The sequence below is a fragment of the Ceratotherium simum genome, chromosome 35, assembly GCF_057802395.1.
Source record: "Ceratotherium simum simum isolate JZ-2026a chromosome 35, ASM5780239v1, whole genome shotgun sequence".
Lineage (NCBI taxonomy): Eukaryota > Metazoa > Chordata > Mammalia > Perissodactyla > Rhinocerotidae > Ceratotherium > Ceratotherium simum.
The window spans coordinates 30245137-30268734 of record NC_141934.1 but is presented as its reverse complement, the minus strand read 5'-3'; the positions used below and the strand labels follow the sequence as shown (position 1 = coordinate 30268734).

Sequence of the window (23598 nt, the reverse complement as noted above, 5' to 3'; positions counted from 1 at the left end):
TAACAGCAGATACAACTGTTGTTTGAATAAGTTGAGAACTCTCAGTGCTTCCCAGTAGCGCTTTGGGCTCTCAGTGAAACCATCGCATTCTGTCTTCTGTTTGTTTCACCACAGTGTGAACCAAAATGTAGGAAGCAGTATCCACCTGCTTACTTAGTTGGTCTTTAAAAAGAAAAACACAGTTACTCCTGCCCCGCGATCCTGGGCCCAGGGTGCTGCCTGTGGGTGGGCTGCTGTCCCCTCCCAGCCCTTCGCGCTGGCCGGTGGGGGTGGAGGGAGAAGGATGGGCAGGGTCGGCTCTCCGGCCCCCTGTGCCCTCCCCACCCAGGCTCCTGGCTGGGCGTGCAGAGAGGTTCCAGAGGACAGGGAGGTCCCTGGGACTGCTGCTGTCCCAGAAGCCCCCGCCAGCCTCAGGGCCCGAGGTGGGCCCCCGGCCCCCCGCCCCTGTGCCCCCAGGTGGTGCCAGTCTGCAGCCTGGCCCTGGCTGGGTTTGCATCTGGCAGCTCACCAGAGGGTGGGGCTGGCCGGCCGGCCTATTGGTCATTTCACTGGCCTTCAGTAACAAGCTCTGGAGGAAGGTTTGCTGAGAAGCTAACGAAGCCTCTTTTCCTTGCACTTTGCTTTATTCCCTTTCTACTTTCGTATCTTTTTTTTAAGAGGGCCCTTGTAAAATGTGTAAGTTTCAGGCCCTCCAAAATGTAGATCCACCCCTGCAGGAGCCTGAAAGGTCCGTGACTCAACTTGTTGGATCCCAGTGACAGCATATGGCTGGCATTTACCATCGTGGAGCAGGGGGGTTTTATTCATGAATAACAGGGTTTGTAGTTCCTCTTAATCCGGAGTCATAGCCCTGCTTCTCGTCCCACTTTTTGGATATGGTTCATCCTAAATAGTTCCACCTGTTGCTAACTTATATCTGCCCTTCTTTTCCGTTCCGTTGTCCTGCTCCTTGGTCCGCTTCGCCCTCCCGTCTGTCTGAGCTGGAGCCGTTGCGTCCTCACTGCTCCCTCTCTAACTCCTCTTCCTCCTGTGTGTTTTGCGCTCTCCTCCTGGAGGGGGCCGTCATCAGCGTTCCACACTCTCTCGAGAACCCCTTGCTCGCCGTTGATTACCTTAGTAATTGGTTCCCTTACTGTCTGTAGTGTAGGAAGCCTCTTCTAGGGGAGCTGTGGCCTTGGACAAATTACTTAACGTTCCGTGTCTCAGTTTCCACATCTGTCAAATGAGTTAAACTATTAACTACCTTGTAGTGTTGTTATGAGTGTTAAACGAGTCGGCGCTGTGAAAGTGTCCAGGACGGTCGTGACACCAAATACACAGTAAATGTTGACTGTTGTCGGCGTTGTGTCTTATTCTCGTCTGCTGTGTCCACCTGGTCCCTCCTTGTGTCTTGGAGTGAGAAGTGTGTGTCTCCTTCTTAAGCATGAGCTCTGGCTGTGTCTCCAGTGGGTTTTCTGCCACTTGCTCTCCTCATCTTGGCGTCTGCCCCTGAAAGCGTTTCCCTGTCCTTACAGCAGCGTCTCTCCCGCAGCCCGGCCTCACCCCTCCAGCAGCTGGTTCCTCCTTTGACAGCGTGCTCTTCCGGGCTCCCTCCCGCCATCGTCCCACTGCCGTTTCTACCCACGCTCAGCCCTCATCCGTCTTCCTCCCTTCTTAGCATCTGACCCTACTGACCAGCCCCTGCTCCCCCCTCCCCTTCATCCCCTCCTCCTCCTCCTCACCTTTGTCCTCTTCATCTTTTAAAGGTAGCCTGTTTTATGTTATCAAAGTTAATACATGCTTAATTTTATTTATTTATTTATTTTTCCCCAGAGCCCCAGTAGATAGTTGTATGTCATAGCTGCACATCCTTCTAGTTGCTGTATGTGAGACGCGGCCTCAGCATGGCGGGAGAAGCGGTTTGTCGGTGCGCGCCTGGGATCCGAACCCGGACCGCCAGTAGCGGAGCGCGAGCACTTAACCGCTAAGCCACGGGGCCTGTGCTGAGGCCCATGCTTTCATTCGGTCTGTCTGAGAGCTGAGAATATCGAGACTTAGAAAGGTTGAGCAGCTGGTCCAGAGTCTCACGAGCCCTGATTTTTCAGTACTTTTGAGACCGTCTTGATTCTGGAGCCAGCTCTTTCATCCACTCTGCTCTTCTGAGATAGTGCCAGTAAAGCACTGAACTGGTCCCGCGTGCACACTGAGGTTCAGATTTTCACGACTAGAAGCTATTCCGCACGGCCGTCATTGTGTGCTTGTCACCTTAGCCCTTTGGCCAGAATTCCTAGGAATGTACGTGCTAAATCAGAGGACTCGTACTGTGAAACTTTCTTTTCAGATGTTTAGTTTGAGAGTTTTCAAAGCTATGGAAAGGTTGCAATTATGGTACAGTAAAAACTCCTGTTTCCTTCACCTAGATTCACCAGTTGTTAACATTTTGCCACATTTGATTTTTCTCTCTTTGTATATATGTTTATATGCACACACACACACACTTTATAGAGATATGCACGTTACCGGTATTTTTGCTGAATCACTGTAGAGTGCATGGTAGCCTCATGACCATGCACCCCAACTGCTCCAGTATTAACCTCCTAAGAAGGATATTCTCCTACATACTGACCGTACAATTATCTAATTCAGAACATTTAGCATTGATAAAATACTGTTGTCTGCTCCACATCCACACTCTCATTATAGGAATTGTGCCAATGCTGTCCTGTTTAGCTCTCTGTTTTCCCCTCTTTCTGGGGTCCACTCCAGACACGTATGCAGATAAAGCCTGGAAACATTTGCCATTAGGATTGTAATACCTCTGTGTGAGTTGACCCTTTTATCGTGGCGAGTGTCCCTCTTATCTCAGTGGTGCCCGTGCCTTCGTGTCCCCCTGGCCTGATAGTAACGAAGCTGTGCCAGTGTTCTTTGACTACTGGTGTGTGTGCATGGTGTGTACCTTCCGTCATTTTCTTTTAATCTTCCTATGTCCTTATATTTTACGTGTTTCTCCTATCTCTTGCAAATAAAATATAGTTTGGTTTTGTCTTTTTATCCAGTTTGATCATTTTTTTTGTCTTTAATTAGGGCTTTTAATCTATTTACTGGAATTATTTGTATATTAGGACTAATAGTCAGGACTAACAGTCATTATCTTCCTTGCTTTTTGTTTTCCTTGCTTGTTCTTGTTAATTCTGTCTTTTTCATGCTTTGGATTGGTTTTCAAGAGTTTGATCCCCTGCCCCATTAGCTGGGGTGTGTGTACTAGCTACTGTTGTTTCAGTGGCTGTCCTGTAGATTACAGTGTGTGTTCTTGACTTGTGCAAGTCGAACATAAACCCGTGTTTTTACTGCTTGCAAGTGATAGGAGGACCTTGGGCAGCCTTCACCCCGTCCTTTCTCGCGTGCTGTTATTGTCATGTGTGGAACAGGTGGAAATGATATAGGCTTGCATTTTATGTTGTCTTACAGTTAATGTACATGGGATCCACCCACATGCTCACCTGTACCAATGCTTCTCATTTTTCCTTGTCTCCAAACTTCTATCTGAGATCATTTTTTTTCTTTCTAAAAAATACTGTGTATTACTTCTTTTAGCTGGAGTATGCTATTGTCTGAAATTATCCTTATTTATCTTCCTCCTTGAAGGATATTTTCACTGAGTACAGGAGTCTAGTTTGAAAGTTGTTTTCTTTTACCATCTTGAAGATATCCTTCTGGAGTCCTTTTTTTGTTTGTTTTTTAAGTCAGCTGTCTAATGGTAGCTTTTAAGATGCTTGACTTTTGGTCTCTGGGTTTGGCAATTTTACTTTGTTGTTTCCAGATGTGGTTTTCTTTTTATTTATCCTGCTTTTTATAAGGCTTCTTGAATCTTTGGGTTGATATTTTCACTGGCAGTTTTGGAAAAATCTTGGCCGTTTTTCCTTCATAAATCATCTTTGCTCCATTTTCCGTCATTTCCTTTTTGAGACTTGATTGTCTGTGCTTTAGACCCGTTTGCTGTATCCTTGATTGTCCTCTGCTCTCTATTTTTCATCATTTTGTCTCACTGTCTTCTATTTGAAGCCTTCTTTTTGGTCTCAGACCTCTCCTCAGCTGTTATCTTTCCAGTCAGGGGATCTCTCTTCACCTATTGTCTTATTTTTGATTAGCATATTTTTCAGTCCTAGAGTTTCTTTTTTGTTCCTTTTTATACTGTCCTATTTCCTGACAAAATTCTTAGTCTTGTATTTCACGCCATGGAACATCATTATTTGAACGTCTGTGTCTGATAACTCCACCAGCTCGTGCCCTGTGGATCTGTTTTTGTCGGCTGTTGTTTTTCTTGGGTTTGATTCCTGTTCTGTGTTCTCTTTTTTGCCTGATTATTTTCGATTGAGTACTGGGCTTTGTACATGAAAACTTGTGGCAATAATTTGAGTCCTGGGATAGTATTTTCTTTCTTAAGAGGTGATTTTTAAAAATTTCTGACAGCTGGCTGGGGCGCCAGCAGTGGGCGATCTTGTTTCAGAGAGTGAGATGGCTCAGAGCGAGTCTTCGCGACGGTGGGGGGGTGGGGGCAGGCTTCTCCCGGGACCCCGACTGCTGGGCCCTGGCCTTCAGCCTCAGCACAGGTTTTCTGGCTGCTTGGCTGCACTCGGTGAAGGCAACTCCCGTCGCTGGGCTCTCCTCCCGGGATTTCCTTCTCCTGGATCCTCTTTCCTGCCTTTTTAGCTTTATGGTGCCTTTAAGCAGATTTAAAAAAGTATGTTGTACAGCTTTTCTGACTGTTCTCAGCAGGAGGGCTGATCTGAATTACCCAGTCCACTGGAAGGGGAGGTTCCCAGTCTCCCACTCTTGTCTCCGTGATTTGAAGTACCACCGTCATCAAGTGTAACTTTATGACCTGCTCAGTAGCTTAAAGGGTCAAATGTGGTAACGCTCTTCTGTTTCTCTAGTTAACGCCTGAGACCCTGTGCCTGTGTTAGCGGGGAGTCCAGTGTCTCCGTCTGAAGGGTCCCCCATCCTGTTGTACAGCAGCCGGGGGGCTGTCTTATCCTGAGAGCAGCGTCCTCCTTTGGATGCCGGCTGAAGAGCGGGACCCAGTCCACTGGCAGGCTCAGTCCTCAGTCCTGGTTGCTCTCAGCTGCGCCCTGGTTCCGCCTGTCCCTGGAGCCTGGGGCACGTGTCCTCACTCAGCTGTGGTTAGGTGCTGGCTGGGCCAGGTCCCTGCACACATCCTCCTGCTCCAGGTGCATTTTCAGCTGGGTCCCTGCGCCCGGCTCTCCTTCCCCAGACCTGCTGGCTGGTCCCCAGGGGTGTTAGCATCGGCCTCCCACAGTGCAGGAACCACACTCCCGCCGGGAAGCTGTGCTGAGTAGACGGTGGATAGCAGAAAAGAAATCAAACACACGGGAGACTTTTTTTTCCAGAATATGATTAAATTTCTGCTTTCCTTTATCAGGGCTAGGTGTTAGCAATGGATTCGGTGAATATTTCATCAGTTAATGGGTATAAACCACTATTCTCCAGCTTAGGTGGGCCCCAGAAACACCCGGAGGGCTTAAGTCAGATTGCTGCCCCACCCAGCAAAGTTTCCTGCTGAGTGGGCCGAGGCGGGGCCCAAGAATCTTCATTTCTACCCGACGTTGAAGCTGCCTGTCCAGGACCCACACTTGGAGAACCACGGGCACGATCAGGAGTTTTCCTTAAGAAAGAAACAGACATGAATATTTATGAAAAACATTGTTCCATTTAAGTTTATTAGAAATTATTGATGTTGGATACTATAGCTCAGATGACTTTTTTTTTCATTTCAAAGAAATAAAAGAAGAGCTTGAAGATTTGAACAAAGAAATCAAGAAAACTGCTAATAAAATTCGAGCCAAGTTAAAGTGTGAGTTTAGTTTTGGTGATGTTTAATCATTGATGGTGGGAATATGGGTAATTATTTTCTTTGTGATTTTTTATTCTTTTACATTTTCAAAAGTTACAATTGTGAGCACTTTAAATTATTTGTATGTACTTGGAATAGTCAGCCTTTGTTTAGGTTATTTATCATTCTAAAATTCTTCGATGACCAGCTCTGAGGAGTGCATGTGAGGAGCTAAAGCTGGTGGTGGTTATTCCTTCACTTTAGGAGGGGAGCTCCAGTTCACCTTCAGATTAGGCACAAGCGGGGTTAGGCACTTGCTTGTGTATTGGCAGTCTCTTACAGTGGTATGTTTTTATGACATTCCTGGCTAAATTGCAGTTATTTGAGAAGCTGAGTAGCCTTTAGAATGCATTTCAGGTTCTTCCTGAGTTGTTCTTTGAGTCAGCAGGTCTTGTGAACACTCAGTGCGGTTCAGCTTGGTTTATGGGGCTCCATGTTCGACACCAGCCGCGGTGGTTTTTAGAGGTTTATAGCTTTCCTACGGCCCTTAACAGAGGCTGTGTTTTCTTGATGTGGTAGAAAGACACATTGTACTTAATTTTTACAACACAGCATTCAAATCAAGAAAATCTCTGCAGATCAAAAAGAACTTTTGTTATGGAAAGTTTCAGGCGTGTATAGAAGCAGCGCGATTACTGCCATGAGCCGGGTCCACACTGTTGGCTCTGCAGTCTCAGGCCCCCACCCCACCTGGGTGATTGTGAAGCCAGTCCCAGACATGGGTGACTTCATCATGTATGTTTCAGTATGTATTTGTAAAACATAAGGATTTCCCCCCCAAAATACAACCACAATACTATTACTGTATCTAAGTCAAATTAATTATCATTATTTATTATGAAATATCCAGTAAGAATTTATACTTACTCAATGATCTTTTAATTTTTTTCTTTTTTTTTTTTTTACCGTTTGTTTGAATTGGATTCCAAATAAAGCCCATACACTGTGATTGGTTGATGTGTCAGTTATGATCTTTTAAAAGCAGTTTCTCCTTCCTCTTTCCCCCGGCACTGTTTTTCTTTTGGTTGGAGAAACCAGGACATTTGTCCATCAGAATTCTTTTGCCGTGCTCAGGATTTCCCTCACTGCACCCCTGCCGTGTCATTCAACGGGTGCCGCTGTCTTCCGCGTTTCCTGGAGATCCATAGTTAAGTCCTTGAAACTTGGGCACATTCAGGTGGTTTTTTTTCTTTTAAAGAATGTTAAGATATAACATCTTGTTTTATTTTGTGATATTATCAACAGTTGATGATTATTACCAGCATCCATTCATTTATTAGGGGTTGAACAGATAAGAAAGAATAGCACTCTGAGGTTTGGCTTGAAAAACTTTCAGTTTTAGTGTAAAAGATAGCTCTTTCCTGTTGTTTCTAGCTATTGAACAAAGTTTTGATCAGGATGAGAGTGGAAACCGAACTTCAGTGGATCTTCGCATACGAAGAACCCAGGTTTGATCATCAGCCTCCTCTAGATTGAAGTGATGTCCAAGAATGGGTCTCTTCACTTTCTTCTTTCCAATGCAAAATAATTTCATCTTTACTATCACGTTAATCCTCACAACATTTCTGCATAGAAAGGACATAGTATTCATACACTACCTCTCTTTATTACGACGAAAAGAGTCTGTTCAGCCCATCCACAGAATTCTATTCTGAAGAGCAAAGAATTATCAGAGTCATTTTAGTGTTTGTGTAAGGTCCTTGCTGTCAGAGGTTTATGGTGCAGCCAAGTGGCATTCAGACCACTTCACTTCAGTCTCCTTGACAAATGGTGATTAACGTGTAGGCTCTGGGGTCAGCCTGCTTGGGTGCCAACCCTGATCCAGTCAGCCTGTAGCCTGGCTGATTGACCTCTCTGAAACATGGTTTCACCTCTGTAAGATGGGGGATATTAATAGTACAGTAGGGTTATTGTGAAAATCAAGTAAGATACTGCCTGTGAAGTTCTGAGCACAGACTCTGTTATAGAATAAGTTGCTGTTTCTCTTAGTTTCCATTTGAAGGAGTAGCATAATAGTTTGAATCTCTGTGATGTAATGTTTTTATATCTCAGTAGAAGTGACCGTGATATATTAATCTAATTTTTTCCATGTTAATAGCATTCAGTACTATCTCGAAAGTTTGTAGAAGTTATGACAGAATATAATGAAGCACAGACTCTATTTCGGGAGCGAAGCAAAGGGCGTATACAGCGTCAGCTGGAAATAAGTGAGTAAATGAAAATGCTATTTTTGTTAAAAACGTACTTTTCTTCCTTAAGAAAGATTTGCCTTAAAAACTGATGCAAATATGCTTGATTTTGAAAAATGAGTGTGAATTGTATTGAACAGTTCAGGAACCGTGTTCCTTTTCTAATACAATTTTGAATTATTCCACTCGTTCATCATTTATACATCCAACTGCTTAGCTTAGATTCAAGTCTGTGTTGATGTGTTTATTTGCCTGCCACTCATCACTGTGTCCTCAGAATTGCTATAGGACTATTCTGGCTCTAACATAGACTTTTTAAATCTTTAAATAGCCTGTGAGTGGGATATGCTCACTGATCTGTGCTTAAGTTGAAGATATAACTTGTCTTGAAGGATGTTTACATATGTAGAGATCATGCTTGTGTAACTGTAATGTTGTCTGTGTGGTGGTGTCCCCGTGTGGGGGAGCTGTGTGCCGAGGACAGCCAGCTCCGTCTGTCCACCTTCTCTTCAAGTGCAGTCCTACTAGTCCTCGCCTTTTGTGACCATTCTGACCGTACTCTTTCAAGTCAGCTTTCCTAGATTTGGAGTATTTACTGAATTTGTGTTTTTAATAATTGAGGTTATGGAAATGCTTTTTGATTTGTATTTAGCTATTTAAGTCATTCATCAGATAGCACATTTGTATGTCTAAGCCTCACGTACCTATTTGGAAAACTTAGCACGATCAATTTTAGAACATTTTCATCACTCCGGAAAGAAACTCTGTATCCCCATTTCCCCTCCCCTGAGCCCTCGGCAACCACCAACCTACTTGTGTATCTGTATAAATCAGTCCTTTTTGGACGTTTCATATAAACAGAGTCATACAATATGTGGTCTTTTGTGACTGGCCTCTTTCACATCACACGGTTTTTCAAGGTTCAACCGTTTGTAGCAGGTGGGCATTTCATCCGTTTCTATGGCTGAATCGTGTTCCATTAATGGGTGGACCACAGTATGTTCAGCCATTCATCGGGTGATGGGCATTTGAGTTGTTTCCACTTTTTGGCGATTATGAATAATGCTGCTACGAACATTCACATTAAATAATATTTTAACTATTATGATGTTTACTCATTTAATTTTATCTTTTGTGGCACACATTTTGAAAAATAGTAATTATCAATGAGATTTTTCCAAAAACCTGTGAGCAGGTGTCATAGAGAGCATTAATACATTTAACTCAAGGAAAAATATTAACAACCAAAACTTAGAAAATATTAATGCATTTGATTCTAATTATGAGTCTTTATTTATGTCCATTTAGTATATGCTGAATTCCGCTTACCCCCTTTTTCCATAAACCAAAGTTAAACTTTTAGGAAAACTGATGTGCCAAAAAATTACTTATCGATATCCTTTTTATAGTTGTTTCTCATTCATACTAAAATTAGATTTTAGTATTCATTTCGGTGATAAGGTTTTTCACAAGTGTTTTCTAGTTCTTCCCTCTTCTCAGTCTTTTGTTAGTTTCTCTTGTTAACACGTGCCTAAAAAAATATGTTTGAAAGGTTAGAAAAACATTGTTGAAAAATGTTAACAACTCAATTAGATTTTAGTTGCTAATTTATGGTTGAAAAAGTCATTTTTAAATATTACCACATTCTGAATGGTGTTTTTAATTGTTAATGTTTTAGCTGGAAAAACCACCACTGACGATGAGCTGGAGGAGATGCTGGAAAGTGGGAATCCTTCCATCTTCACCTCAGACGTGAGTGCGCACGCGGCTTTGTGGCCGCAGATGTTTTTATTTAGATATATATGTTTTTCTTTAACTTCTAAAGCAATCATCAATTCGTTTGATTTTTCTTTTGTTTTTGTTTTTCAAAGATTATATCAGATTCACAAATTACTAGACAAGCTCTCAATGAAATTGAGTCGCGTCACAAGGATATTATGAAGCTGGAGACCAGTATCCGAGAGCTGCACGAAATGTTTATGGATATGGCTATGTTTGTTGAGACTCAGGTAATGCTCTAAAATAGAGAGCAGTCATTCCCTAAATCACATAAGTAAAATCTTATATTTGATTCCAGTTTACCTAGGAAAGCCATTATTTTGAGTCCAATCCTAAAATTCAAAAGTTGATTGCAGTGTTGTTCCAATGTAAGACTGAAATGCTGGAAACAGCTTAAACTTTCAACAGTAAGGGACTGGTGTAGTTAATTAAACTGTGGGGTGTCCATAGGACAGCCACTTGGAGGGTTTTTAGTGACATATACAAATGTGCTGGAATTTTAAGTTTAGATAAGAGGGAGATACAAAACCTTATATGTGTACACATACACACACACACACATGTAAATGTATACATGTAACACACACATGCACGTGTTTATGTATGGCATGAGCTTGGCTATATGAAACAGTATTCACAGAAGGAAAGAAGTATACCAAACAGTATATTAATAGTGGGACTATGGGAATTTTAATTTTCTTCTCTGAAATATATGAATTTTCAAGTTTTCTACAAGAAGCATATGTTAGAGTAATAACTAGGAGAAATGTTTAAAAGACTGAGCCCCACGGGGTACAGATAGAGGCTTGTACTTATTCCCTGGTGATGTCAGTTTGTCCAGTGACACAGGTGGGGCGTGAAGGGGGTGTGGAGAGAGCCCTCTGAGAGGACTGAAGGAGTTAATACAGTTTTTAGAACAATATAAAATGTAGCCTACAGTACAAGCCGGTGCGTATCTCTCAGGTGTGTAGATATGTTTGCATCTCCTCTGTGACTGAATAAGGTCGTTCGTGACTTTCCAGATACTGTGCGAGGTCTGGACCGGGTCATTCACTGATTCAGTGACCGTGAGAATTCAGCTGGCCGCCATGTGGGGTGGGAGCTTTCGTACCTAACCATCTTTGGCAAATTGCTTCCTCGCTGCTATGGAGACTGGTTTCAGGATCTGTTTGGCAGGAATAGTCCTCTAAGAAGGTTCAAATCTGACTGCTGATTTTCTGTGATTGCCTGGATTATGTAGAAATTCCATCCATGTACAAGGTTCATTCTCCACATGCGTCACTCACCCTTTGAAGAACACCATTTATTTTGAGGAGGTTTATCATAAAAATGTGTGTGGGAAGCTGAGGTAGATGCATTTGCTAGGAGAAACCAACAACCACATGGCGGGGTGGATGGGACAATCTCACTCCTTTCTGATTTGGGTGGACCCATTGCCTTTTATGATGCAAGAAATGAAGAGTTGGGAGTCTGGTTACTATCAGTTTCTTATTTTCAGTTTCTTATTTCCACATACTCCAGTTAGACAATAAGAACAGTACGTTATTTTTGTAATTAAAGATTTTAGAGTACCGTGGACTTTAATTATAATTGTTCTATACCAAATGTATTGCATTAGGTTCCATTAGAAAAATTGCTGTATTCTTAGCTTTGTCTCGTTGTTTCCTTTAGAAGTCTATTAGTATTGCATTATGTTGACATATCTAATTCAAAATATACGTACAGTCACAACTTTCTAGTAAGTGTAAATTGTGAATGAGTAAGTTAATTGTGCGTCATTCTTCACTGCTTTGCTATTCACTGGTGAAGAGTATGTCTGCTGGTGGACAGAGAGCCAGGTAATGTGTCTTCTCCCCTAACGTTTCCTGGATTCATCGCACTGTATATTTTTGCTCATTAATTTAGTCAACTTAGTGTCAGACATAAGCTATTCTTAGTTTACTGATATTTTAAAGAAATCGCAACAATTTTCTACCCATTCTTTGTACATTGTATGTACGTGCATAATAGTACAATATGAGCTGAGCCTACAGCTGGCTGCCTCCTTCACTGTGCTCGTCTTTCCATAGTGTTCGCATGTTAAAGCACATCTCAGAATCTACTTGTTGTGCCTTTAATTGTCAGCATTGTTGCCCATCCCTTTAATTCTTTTTAAAATATAATTTGAATTTTGATTACTTTGTATTGGCACATTTACAATGGTCTCATCTTTTTGTAAACGTGAAAAAAAATTTGGTATCCATTACATGCACATTACGTTCACCTAAAAACTATTGACATTATATGGCCGTCTTAAGATACATAATTGGGGCAATTGAAGATGTCTTCTAAGTTTGAAACTTTTTGTTTAAGGGTGAAATGATCAACAACATAGAAAAAAATGTTACGAATGCCGCAGACTATGTAGAAAATGCTAAAGAAGAAACGAAAAAAGCTATTAAATACCACAGCAAAGCGAGAAGGGTGAGTGTGGTTTTTAAGAATTAAAGTGTGTTTTTCTCTCTATTTGGTTTTGAGCTGTCGTACATTGATGTAAGCTGACTTAAAAGCTATTCCAGGGAATAAAAATTTCTTCAATTAATGTTTCATTTTAAAACTTAATAATTCTTTTTGCTAAAATGTTCTGAAGTTTATTAGATAAATTATGTTGACTCTGAACTGTTTTGTGTTCTAAGTAATTAAAACCCTTCACAACCAAAAGTCAGGCCATTTCCCTTTTCTAGGTTGGATGGGTTTAAACTCGGGAGTTCTCTGTTTCTTGGGTCGTTATTTGGAGGGTGATATAAAACTACTGGAATTGGAAATTCTCCTAAAAATCATTGGTTACACATTTTATGCAATGAACACTTTATTCTTTATTGAGATTATTTGCTAATTCTTTGGTTTGGAGGAAAGAAGAGAATTATTTGAGACTCTGGCCCTAAGATGTCAGATAGCACCCACATTTAAGCTTTGTAAATGGGTTTTAATATCTTTATCTGAATCTTCAAGTATGTTGTGTATGAGTGAAGGCTTTTCTAAGAAAACAGTGAAACTACAAAATTCAGTTCTGATTCGGGGCCTGGAAACTACCCGTGTATCTCACTGTGTGCCCTTGTCCACGTACTTGGTCTCCTCCTCCGCAGTGTGGAGAAGGTTGACTCAAAGCACCAAACCATTGCTTTCAGTGTGTGTCCCCTCCCACCTCCCGAAGGTGGCGTTTGGGTTACAGTGCCATGCTTAGAGGCCAACTGCTCAGGGAGGGTTGGGGGAGGTGTCCAGTGCGATACCTGCAAAGACCTTGTAAAGGGAGAGTTTCCAGGTGTTCAGAACAAGTGGAGTCGGATTGTGTGTGCAGATTCAGCCGAGATAGTTGTGCGTGGACATTCTCAGAGAGGACGCACATCCAGGCTTTCCTGTCAGCCTGCAGAGCATCTCGCTCTGCTTTTTTGGCATATTAATGTGTGTTAATTATCTTTGAAATGTAGGACGTGGCTTCTCACATTATTCTGTTTCACTTTTTAGAATATTGACCCTTAGAGTAAAGTGAGGTGGCCAGATATGTATGTGTGAAATGCTTAGCCGAGGTCTGGGCACGAAGTAGACTGTCACTTAAAAAAATCTCTAACAAAGGGCAGTTCCCTTCCTTTTCTCCATAACCTAGATGGCATGTCAGTCCAGTGAAAATCGAGTGAAAAGTTCATTGTTTTACAAAGATGAGAGGTGGGGGAGTGACAGGTGTCATTGCTACCCTACCAAGGGAGCCTGGTGTAGGGTGACTGGGGTCTCTACATTACCTGGTCAAACGTGGATGTCTGTTTCAAAAATGATCAGCATCTTTCCATGTAAAGGCCTGACATCTGACACCGTGCAGCTTAACTTCTTGCTGTGCTCTGCCTCGTCTGTTCAGATGTTGGCTGTCTCCTCCTCATGTCCTGTCTATTCCCAGGGCAGCGTGTGTGGCCCCTGGAGGCTGATGTTAGTGGGTGATTTCCTTTATATGGTGTGGGGGAGCAGTGAGGGGTTCAACTGCCAACAACAAACCAATGAGAAAGAAGACGGTGGGCTTGTTAAGGAGAGGACTGATGTCTTAGTTCACTGATCTGGTGGATGTGGGAAAGATCAGGGGTATGTCTCAGTCCCTCCGAAAATTATCCAAATAATGTGGTCGTGCAGTGCTCTCACTGATGAAACAATATTCTCAGAGTTCTATAACAGAACTAACAGTTTTATTCTCCAAATAGTCAGACCTTATTAAATTAAAAATCACTCTTTTTGGAAACTAAAAATTGACAAACAACATTAATCAGCTGTCCTCTAACTTAGATTTTAAACCAATTCCAATGGACCGTTTTATTTTAAATGACTGGTGACCTCTAACGTGGTGATATGAAATTAACCATGATGTAATCGGCTTGCTTTTCCTTGACAGAAAAAGTGGATAATTGTTGCTCTGTGTGTGGTTCTGGTTGCTGTAATTGCTCTAATTATTGGTTTATCAGTTGGCAAATGAGGATGCGGATGCCGTCAGTGTGCCTGCCCCCCTGCCAGTGTGACAGTAAGTAACTAACTCTCCCACTTAGCTAACAGTAGTGCCTGCCCAATTTTAATACACTTACAAGTAGTAGATGCCTGCCAGGGAGCAGCGGGGCAGGAATGTTGTCTCGGGGTGCGTGTGCCCGACCTGCCGAGTTCTGGTCTCCAGCCGTGATATTTACTGAGAATACACGTGGGCTGGATGGTAGTTCCTTTTTATTATTTATGTATTTAGTGAGGAAGATTAGCCCTGAGCTAACATCCATGCCAGTCCTCCTCTTTTTGCTGAGGAAGACTGGCCCTGGGCTAACATCCATGCCCATCTTCCTCTACTTTATATGGGACGCCGCCTCAGCATGGCTTGACATGCGGTGCGTCGGTGCGCGCCGGGATCTGAACCCGGGCCGCCAGCTGTGGAGCGCGTGCGCATTTAACCACTATGCTGTGGGGCCGGTCCCGGTAGTTCCTTTTTAAACTGAGGCCTCCTCCTTGCATGGCTTTTTTAAAGCTTCTGGCTTTACTGACATGACTTGGATGTGACAGTGTGGCAGGCACAGCTCCTCGGTCTTTTGTTTTCGATCCACGAAGACTATTCCACTCCTTAGAGTGGGCCCTTCATTAAATCTAATAACCATAGCAGTGAAGGTGAATTCTCAGTTAGAAAACAACATTGAATATTTTTTAAAAATTTATCTCTTAAATTTTAATTTTTAAAATAATTGCAGCCACTGGAAGTTGCTTTGTGGGGTGTATTTATTCATCGTTTTACTGTGGATTAGAGGGAGTGGGGCTCCAGCTGTGAAAAACGTTCAGTCGAGTTAAAATCTTTCATCTAACTTGTTTCTGTTTGGCAGCATCTAGTTTGTTTGAAAATACTTTCCTATTAAAATGAAGACTGTATTTAGTTAGCATGCCTGTTAATCCTTAATTAAAGGATTCTGAATATGGAAGATACTCATAGTTATTTATTTAAAGTATATTTTTGTTCACTGTGTGTCACCTTTCTCCAAACTTCCATAGATTTTGTGTTTTTCCTCTGGTTTTCTTAGGCATTTGGAGTCATCCTTCTTGCATTAACCCTTAAGTTAAAATGCTGTCTGATGTATTAAATTTGGACATACCAGTCATTTCTCTTAAAAAGTTTGTTTGGGGCCGGCCCGGTGGCGCAAGCGGTTAAGTGCGCGCGCTCCGCTGCGGTGGCCCTGGGTTCGCCGGTTCACATCCCGGCTGCCCACTGACGTACTGCTTGTCAGGCTGTGCTGTGGCGGCGTCCCATATAAAGTGGAGAAAGGTGGGCATGGATGTTAGCCCAGGGCCGTCTTCCTCAGCAAAAAAAGAGGAGGATTGGCAGATGTTAGCTTAGGGCCCATCTTCCTCACAAAGAAAAAAAGAAAAAAAGTTTGTTTGACATAATCATTGTGGTTAGAATTGTGAAGTGCCCCTGGTGTCTACACTGTGGCAGGTGGTCCCTGATGAATTCCTTCTTTTATGATGAAAGTGGCTGCTGGCTTGACAGATTCTGGGCACCTTATTTAAAAAATAAGACGTCACAGTGGAAAGGAATCACTTCTGTGTCCCGTGTCTTGACTGCTCTCGGTCTCCACAAGTTCCTTCTCCCTGGGAGCGTCTGGTCACTCAGCCCACATGGCTGACGGACGAGGAGCTGTCGCAGTTAGCGTTCTGACGTTCGTGCAGGCTGCACAGCTGCACTGGAAATTGTTTCGGGTGTGAGCTCTGGCACGTTGAGCTTGTTAACGTCCCATCTTCGGAGGCAGAAAGAACTCTTAGCCCTCTGTTTTTATTAGGCAGAAGGTTATGTATCTTTCCTATTAGCTCTGCTGAAAAAGTGGTGTATGTGATTTTTCTTCACTAATGTAATGGTATTTTAAAAATATTTTTATAATTCTTTCTAAAATATGTATTTTCTTAATTTTTCCTAGTGGCCATAATATGGTTAATTGAATGTGGTTACACTAAAGATAACATTAATTTTCAGATCTGACCCTGTGACGTGAGCTGCTCTCATGGGTGCCCTTTGGGAGTGCCTCAGAGTAAGAGCCGGCTCCTCTCAGTGGTTCTCAGGGGAGAGTGAGCCTGGTTCTGGGCCGTACCCTAGTGCCGTTAAATACAGACGAACACAAAACAATCCTCATTAATAAAAAACACATCAAAGTGCACACCAACGATTATTTTTTTATTCAAACGCAGCAGTTGATGTCTTTAATTATACTTTTAAAAAATTAATTTATTCTCTCAGCACATAGTTCAGCCAAGCCTTCCTCTGGGCTGGCATGGACCGCAGGCACCTTGAGGAGGTAATCCTTGTGCCCGTAATCCTGCGGCGAGGGGGTGATGCTCTTTCCTACTGAGGAGACAGGCGGAGAGAACCCCATGCCCTGGTGTCTGTGCAGGAGGCGATAGAGCCATCCTCAGCTCAAACACCACCCACTCCCCAGGGTGTGCTCTGTCCCTGAAGGAGAAGTCCAGGCATTGGCTCGAGCTGTTATTGGGATCTAGATGAGAATGGTTGTTGACTGTGTGGCATTGAGGGCGCAGGGATTCACAAGAGCACAGCTGGGAGCCACATGTGGAAGAGAGCACACGCAGGGAGTGCCCGCCCTCGTGCTCGCAAAGGCACAGCAGCAGTGAGAGTCAGAGCAGGACTGGAGTGGCCCGGTCCCTACGGTGGTTCCAGTAGCGGGGGTCAGCGGGCCGCACGGGGCAGGCGACACGGGAGCCAGGTTCTGGAGCTGCAGGGTGGACAGCGGTGGGCAGGAGGGCATTATAGGCCAAAGGAAAGAGATGTCTCTAGAACGGCGAAGTTCCTAGGAAAGCAAGTGGAGGGGGCGCTGGCATGGTTGGGACTCAAGCCCTCACGTCCCGGGAGGTGTACGTCCTATTACCAAGCACCGTCAGCGGGAGGAGAGGCCTGTCCTGACGGCTCGAGGAGTTCACTCGGAAGTTCCCCGCGGGCCTGGCTCCGCTGGTCTCATAACTCGTGCGGTAATTACCCGAGTGCTTGGCCCTCGAGGTTGGCTTAGAGCTGTGCAGTCTCAGCAGATGGGCTGCCGTAGAGGCACGTGTGGCGTACGTGTGGTAACTGGGATGGAAAACGATGAATCGCTGCTTTCGACAAGAGAGCTTGAAGTCATGCGGCCGTGTGCCTTTCGTCTTGCTGACCTCCTGCCCTCCTTCCTCACACGCGTTTCCGGGAAGAGTCTAGGTTTCTTCAGGTGGTTTAGCTTTCAGCTGTGCAAGGGAGCTTATTAATGTAGACAACAACAAAAACCAGTTAATGCTTCTGGGCCACGTACACAGGAAGACGGAGGTAACGGCTCGCTGATTTCTTACACAGGAGCATCATGCCTCAGTGTAAAAAAATGTATAAATAAGATCTTTTCAGCAAATGAGAAATAGATTCATTTAAAGTTTTACAAAGGTGTACCATGCATCTGAGAAATAGCAGTTTGGAATTTTATTATGATCAGTAGAGAGTGTTCGTTGAGAACCCACACGGTGCAAGGCAGACATGGCCTTTTCCCTCCAAGAGCAAATAGTTGTTTTAACGACACATATTTTAACGTATTAAACGCACTTAATTTAATATACACATGTCTATAACGCGTGCTTGGCCTGTGGGACTTTCCTTCCCCAGCCTCCCTCTTCTGTGACCTGTAGGGGTTCTTTCTTGATAATGGGCTTGTGTTTTAAACTATCTCAAATTTCAGGAGAATTTTGTCAGAAAATGACATTAGTGATTTCTTTCCTTTGATATCTTGCAAATTAATTAATGTTTTTCTTTATCTTGCAGAAAATGATGTTCATTATTATTTGTGTAATTATTTTGCTTGTGATCCTTGGAATTATCCTAGCAACAACATTGTCATAGCAACCATTTCCCAAGAGACATTCGTCCTTGGAGTCAGACCACATCTGCAGCAGATCAGCGTCCTCCCATTTCATGAATGAATCCCAGACATTGTGACATGTGGCGTTGGGTGCTGACTTTTCACTAGTGAATTCAAGGAGGAAACACAACAGAACATATTGTTCAGTGAAAAAACCGTAAGCAGAATGGATGTGATGAGTTTACCCAACATCCTTGGACCCTAAATAACACACCACAAAAATTTAACAATGTGAAACTTGTTTCAATGGCCTTAAAAAAAGGAATTATTGAAAATTTCAATTTTTTTTATATTTCAGTGTTAAGGATATATGTGAAGTTTAATTAGGAATATTTTATGTTATAAAGCTATTAGATTTCAGGTCTAATACTTTCTTCTCTCCCCTCCTCCCAGCCAACATATGCTAATTCAGAGACGTTTTATACAATGTTTAATTCCTATTTGTTTATTGTTTGCAATAGTAATTTTTATTATCACAGCTGTTTTGTAAGATATCTATAATTTTAAATGTGTATAAATTGTTTAATATATTAACTTCTTAATTTACTCCGTTTTTATATATTACATACTGCTTTTTAAAAGAAATAGGGAGCTTCGTGAGATTGGAACCATCTTTGCGCAGTTGTTTATAAGATTTGCCATTGGCATAGACAACATTGGCTGCAAAACACCGCAAAGAGCCTTTCAAGTGCCTTCTGTTCATGTTGATTTATCAGGTTTAAATGCGCCTGATTCTGCCCAGAAAGTCCCGATTCTTGTTCTCGGCTCCATTTCTACCTGTTGCGTTACCCGAGATGATAAATTAGTTACTGCATGGCAAAGGCAGTGGCCTCTTCTTTGTTCCTTAAAATAAGATTTGTGTTTCCCTGTTTATATTAATAAAGTCCGAATTTAAAATGGTGGTGAAACCAAGATTTAGTACTTTCTAAACTCAAGGAAATTATTTCTAGACATTAAGTAATTCTTTTAAATTTAAACTGTCATACAGTTAACTTAAATGTTCTTGTTAAGTACCTGCTATTCTGCTGAACTTTAAAATTCCCAAAGTTTATAGGAATCTATGCTAATTAAACATTTTTATTGCTCATTAATGTTTTTTAGTATAATAATATGCTTTATTTTTAGACTTTTAAAATGTGTGAAATCTTACTAGTACATGGACATCTATTAAGATAGCAACGAGTCGGAATTTTAAATGAATATGTGAAGGCTACCCAAAATATGTCAACTCTTGTTACTTCTGTGTGTGATTCTATAAGCATGTGACTGTATTGTAACATTGTTTGCTTTGAAAACTAATATAGGTGTGCTTGCTTCCAAACAATAAGTGTGAATTGTATCGAACAGTTTAGAAACTCTGTTCCTTATTTAACACAATTATGAGTTATTCTACTCATTCATCACTTCTGCATCCAGCTGCTTAGCTTAGATTCAAGTCTCTATTGTTGCGTTTATTTACCTGCTGATCATCACTGTGTCCTCAGAATTGCTACGGGAGTATTCTGGCTCTAACCTAGATTTTAACATATCACTGGGATATGCTCACTGATCTGTGCTTAAGTTGAAGATATAACTTGTCTTGAAGGATGTTTACATATGTAGAGATCATGCTTGTGTAACTGTAATGTTGTCTGTGTGGTGGTGTCCCCGTGTGGGGGAGCTGTGTGCCGAGGACAGCCAGCTCCGTCTGTCCACCTTCTCTTCAAGTGCAGTCCTACTAGTCCTCGCCTTTTGTGACCATTCTGACCGTACTTCTTCAAGTCAGCCTTCCTAGATTTGGAGTATTTACTGAATTTGTGTTTTTAATAATTGAAGTTACGGAAAGGCCTTTTTGATTTGTATTTAGATTTTAAGTCATTCATCTGATAGCACATTTATGTGTCTAAGCCTCATGTACCTGTTTGAAACCAGATTTTTTAAAATATATATTTACAGGTTCATTTGTGACTTTTTATCATTTCTTCAAATATTTTATGTTTACATTAAAAAAATTCCCAGAGAACCAAAAAATTTTGCTTTCTGCCTTGTCATTTCTTAAAAGATTTTTGGGGAGATATTTTATTGCATATCCATTAATAAATTGTTCCACTAAGAAAATTACTCTTACTCGTGGCCATTATTATATGTAGTAATATAGGGCAAGTTAATAATTTTAGGTGTTTTTGATAAATGTTTTTATTATTTATTATTATTGTTATTACAAGCTTCTGTGGTTCATGTCTCAAATGTCAGCAGCACGTTAAGGGCCCACCTGAATTCTTGTTTTCACAACAAATGCTAAGTCAAGGAATTGGGGCTGTGTCTCAAAGTCACTGGCTTCGTATACTTATGTCAATTTGACAGATTCTCATTAACATTTATTAATGAGGGGAGTCCTCCCCCGCCATGTTCTGAATTATTTATTCTCTGTACTTTTCTTAATCCTCTTTCAGAGTTTTTTTTAAGTGAAATTTCCTTAATCCATAACCCTTAGTGAATTCTAACCATGTTGGAAAGTGATGTTCAAAAACCAGAATTTAAAAAGAAAGAAAAAGAAGATAGTCCTGGAAAAAATTAGTTCATGGAGATAGATTCCCATACATTAATTTTAATTCTCTATTTCTTCCACAGTGAATTTCCTTCCAAATTGCAATCTTGATATACACATTCAGTAATTTAGTTCCTTTGTTTATACTTTTTAGAGAAAACAAAGCTTTATCACCTAAATGGATTTTATTGGTTCGAAACCTTGGGAGCTTCCTGGGTGACATCTGAAACTGGCCCTGTCCCCGGGGGGCAGGGAGAGACCCAAGAAAGAGGCAGCCCACTCAGGATGGGAAGGTGGCAGGTTTAGCCAGCAGGGGAACTCACATCCGAGCTTGTCTTGTGTGGCCCCACGACAAGGAGATCTCCGCCCTGCCCACCAGAGTCTTGAAGTTTACAGAGAGGCCTCAACAGGATTCAGTCACTACACCATCCAGATGGCCTCAACACCACCCCTCTCAAGGCTGAGTCCTTGAGCACAGCGCCCACCATGGGAACAGTGGGCAGAGTGAACATTTTAGGGACGGGAGGGTGAGGAGCCTCGGATTGCCTGGACCAACTCGCGAGTCAACCGGAAGTCACGTCCTCTACATTATCTCCTCCAAATTTTTATTAATTTCAATAAATCTAAACTCACGTTCCATGAGTTTGAAAACGGGTTAAGCTGGGATGACATTCAAACTAAACAGTCTCCATAAGAACCAGGGAGGAGGGGCTGGACTTGGAGCGGCTGGGTGTGGGGCTCCCCACTGCTGAGTAGTCAGTGAAGAGCCCAGGGTCAGGGTGGGCCCTGGGCAGCCCCACGGACCGGGCACAGGCCGCCCGCAGTCCATCTTCTGCACCCTGACCCTGTGCCCCGCTGAATATAAACGGGTGGGCAGCGCCCGCTCAGGTCAGGACCGGACACCTGTGAGGGCGTCAAGGCCTGTCCCCCTCAGTGACTCTGTTAGTCCACACGACACAACGCTCTCCTCTGCTAATGGGAAGGGGAGCCCCGTGAAGGACAGACTAGAGCGCCGCACCTGCTCCATGAATAGATGGAGATGCCTGGTCTCTTGGTGGCCGAGCAAAGCCTGATGGGGCCTCTGGCTGGTTCTGTAGGAGCACAGGGCCGACGTGGGAGGTACTAGATGTCACAGTGTTTTATCCCGAACTGGTGTTCATAGTTAGAGTTAGTCCCAGCGTGTGCGGCGTGGAAGGGACAGAATATGGCACAGCATTTAGACGCAGCAAAAGCCCTCCGAAGACGCGTCCAGTCTCCTAGTCACCATCGGGAAGAGCTGCGAAGATGGACCCGTGTTTTCACGGTGACGAGGAGGACACGGGCGGGGCACTTAGCACGGTGCGGGCTGCCCTGTTTGGTTGGGTTTTCTTGGAGGCAACACTCGGTGGTCATCTTCTGACAGTACCCAGTGCACGAGAGAGTGAATTCCTAGACCACAGACGATGGCGGAGGCCTTGGCTTCATGAAAGGGGGGTGTTCCAGGAAAGGCAGCAGAGGCGTGGAGAGGTCAGGGTCAGGAGGTCAGGCCTGCGCGGTGGGACCTCGGTCCCCTCTATGGAAAGAGGGTGGAGATGGGCATCCCGGAGAGCCTTCCAGAGTACAGACCGTGTTCACGCTCATTTTACATAAGCTGTGTCCCCAGCCGAGCGCACCGTGGGGAACCCTCCTGGGCAAAACCCTCCACAGAGCAAAGCCCAGCCCGGGGATGACTTCCTCTGCATTCCTGTGACCTGTGCTTCAGGCGTGTCACTGAGCTCCCCGTGTCCTCGGGCGGGTGGTCCTGCGCTAGTCCAGGCTGCGTTGTGAAAGGTTAGACGCGGGATGATCCAGAATGACGGGTTGCGGTGTTCTGCAGGCTCTGGGGCAGAGATGGGTGATGGAGAGCAGCCCGGAACAGCAGCTGCAGAGCAGGGAGCGGGGCGGGCGGGGCCCAGGTGAGGAGAGGGGCGTGGGCGAGGGTGTCCCGACGCAGTGAGACAGGGGGCAGAGGGCAAGGTCAGGTCCTCAGAGTCGAGTGCAGGGACTGAGCCGACAGCAAAGACGGCCCCCGATGCTCAGAGTGCGGGTGACAGAGGCGTGCTCTCGAGACCTGGTGGGACCGTGACAGCCCGCAGCAAAAATACGAGTGGATGAAGGGTGGAAGAGGGGGCTAGAGGAGGGCGTGGAGGGTGGCAGGGTGGGCACGGTGCTCCACCTGCTCCCCAGGTGCTGCTCTCTCAGGGCTCAAAGCCCCCAAAAGGCCTTGTCTGCAACTGGGGTGGCCTTGGGTCAAGGAGGGCTGGGTCGCGTGGACCCCCATGTCTTTCTGTGCTTCCACCAGGAATTAGGGCGTCGGAGTACGAAGCCCCACTGCATGTGCCAGGGGCCTGGGGTGAGAGGAGCGTATGGCCTGCCGTGCCTTTGTCTTTTTGTTTAAGTGCTTTTTGAGGCATAATTTAATTTGAATTCATCCATTGTAACTGCGTAATTCTATGATTTTTAGTAAATTTATAGACTGTGTAACCATCACAACCCTCCGGTTTCAGAACGTTTCCATCACCCGCAAAAGTTCTCTCATGTCCACTTGCTGTTGATCCCTTCTCCCACCCTGGCCCAGGAACCACTGACAATGCCTTCTGTTTAGAAATTTGTCTTTTCTGGACATTTCATACAGTCGCGTGTCCCTTACTGATGGAGGCACGTTCTGAGAAATGTGTTGTTAAGTGATTTCATCATTGTGCAAACGTCACAGAGTGTACTTACACAAACCTGCATGCTATAGCCTCCTACACACCTGGGCTACGTGGTGCT

The 23598-nt window shown here is 43.6% G+C and overlaps 1 protein-coding gene across 4 annotated transcripts in view; it reads left to right on the top strand.

Moving 5' to 3' along the window:
- Positions 1 to 20325, top strand: part of STX2 (syntaxin 2) — a 38038-nt gene extending 17713 nt beyond the window's left edge. For 3 of the 4 annotated variants that reach the window (XM_087423466.1, XM_087423468.1, XM_087423469.1), the window contains exons 4-11: positions 5777 to 5851; positions 7265 to 7338; positions 7989 to 8097; positions 9758 to 9831; positions 9951 to 10088; positions 12211 to 12321; positions 14270 to 14395; positions 18185 to 20325. In XM_087423466.1, coding sequence (XP_087279592.1) covers positions 5777 to 5851; positions 7265 to 7338; positions 7989 to 8097; positions 9758 to 9831; positions 9951 to 10088; positions 12211 to 12321; positions 14270 to 14350 — 662 coding nt within the window. In that variant the 3' untranslated portion in view covers positions 14351 to 14395; positions 18185 to 20325. The remainder of the gene's footprint in view (positions 1 to 5776; positions 5852 to 7264; positions 7339 to 7988; positions 8098 to 9757; positions 9832 to 9950; positions 10089 to 12210; positions 12322 to 14269; positions 14396 to 18184) is intronic. The other variant, XM_087423467.1, reaches the window with a different exon arrangement.
- Positions 20326 to 23598: the final 3273 nt, after the last annotated feature.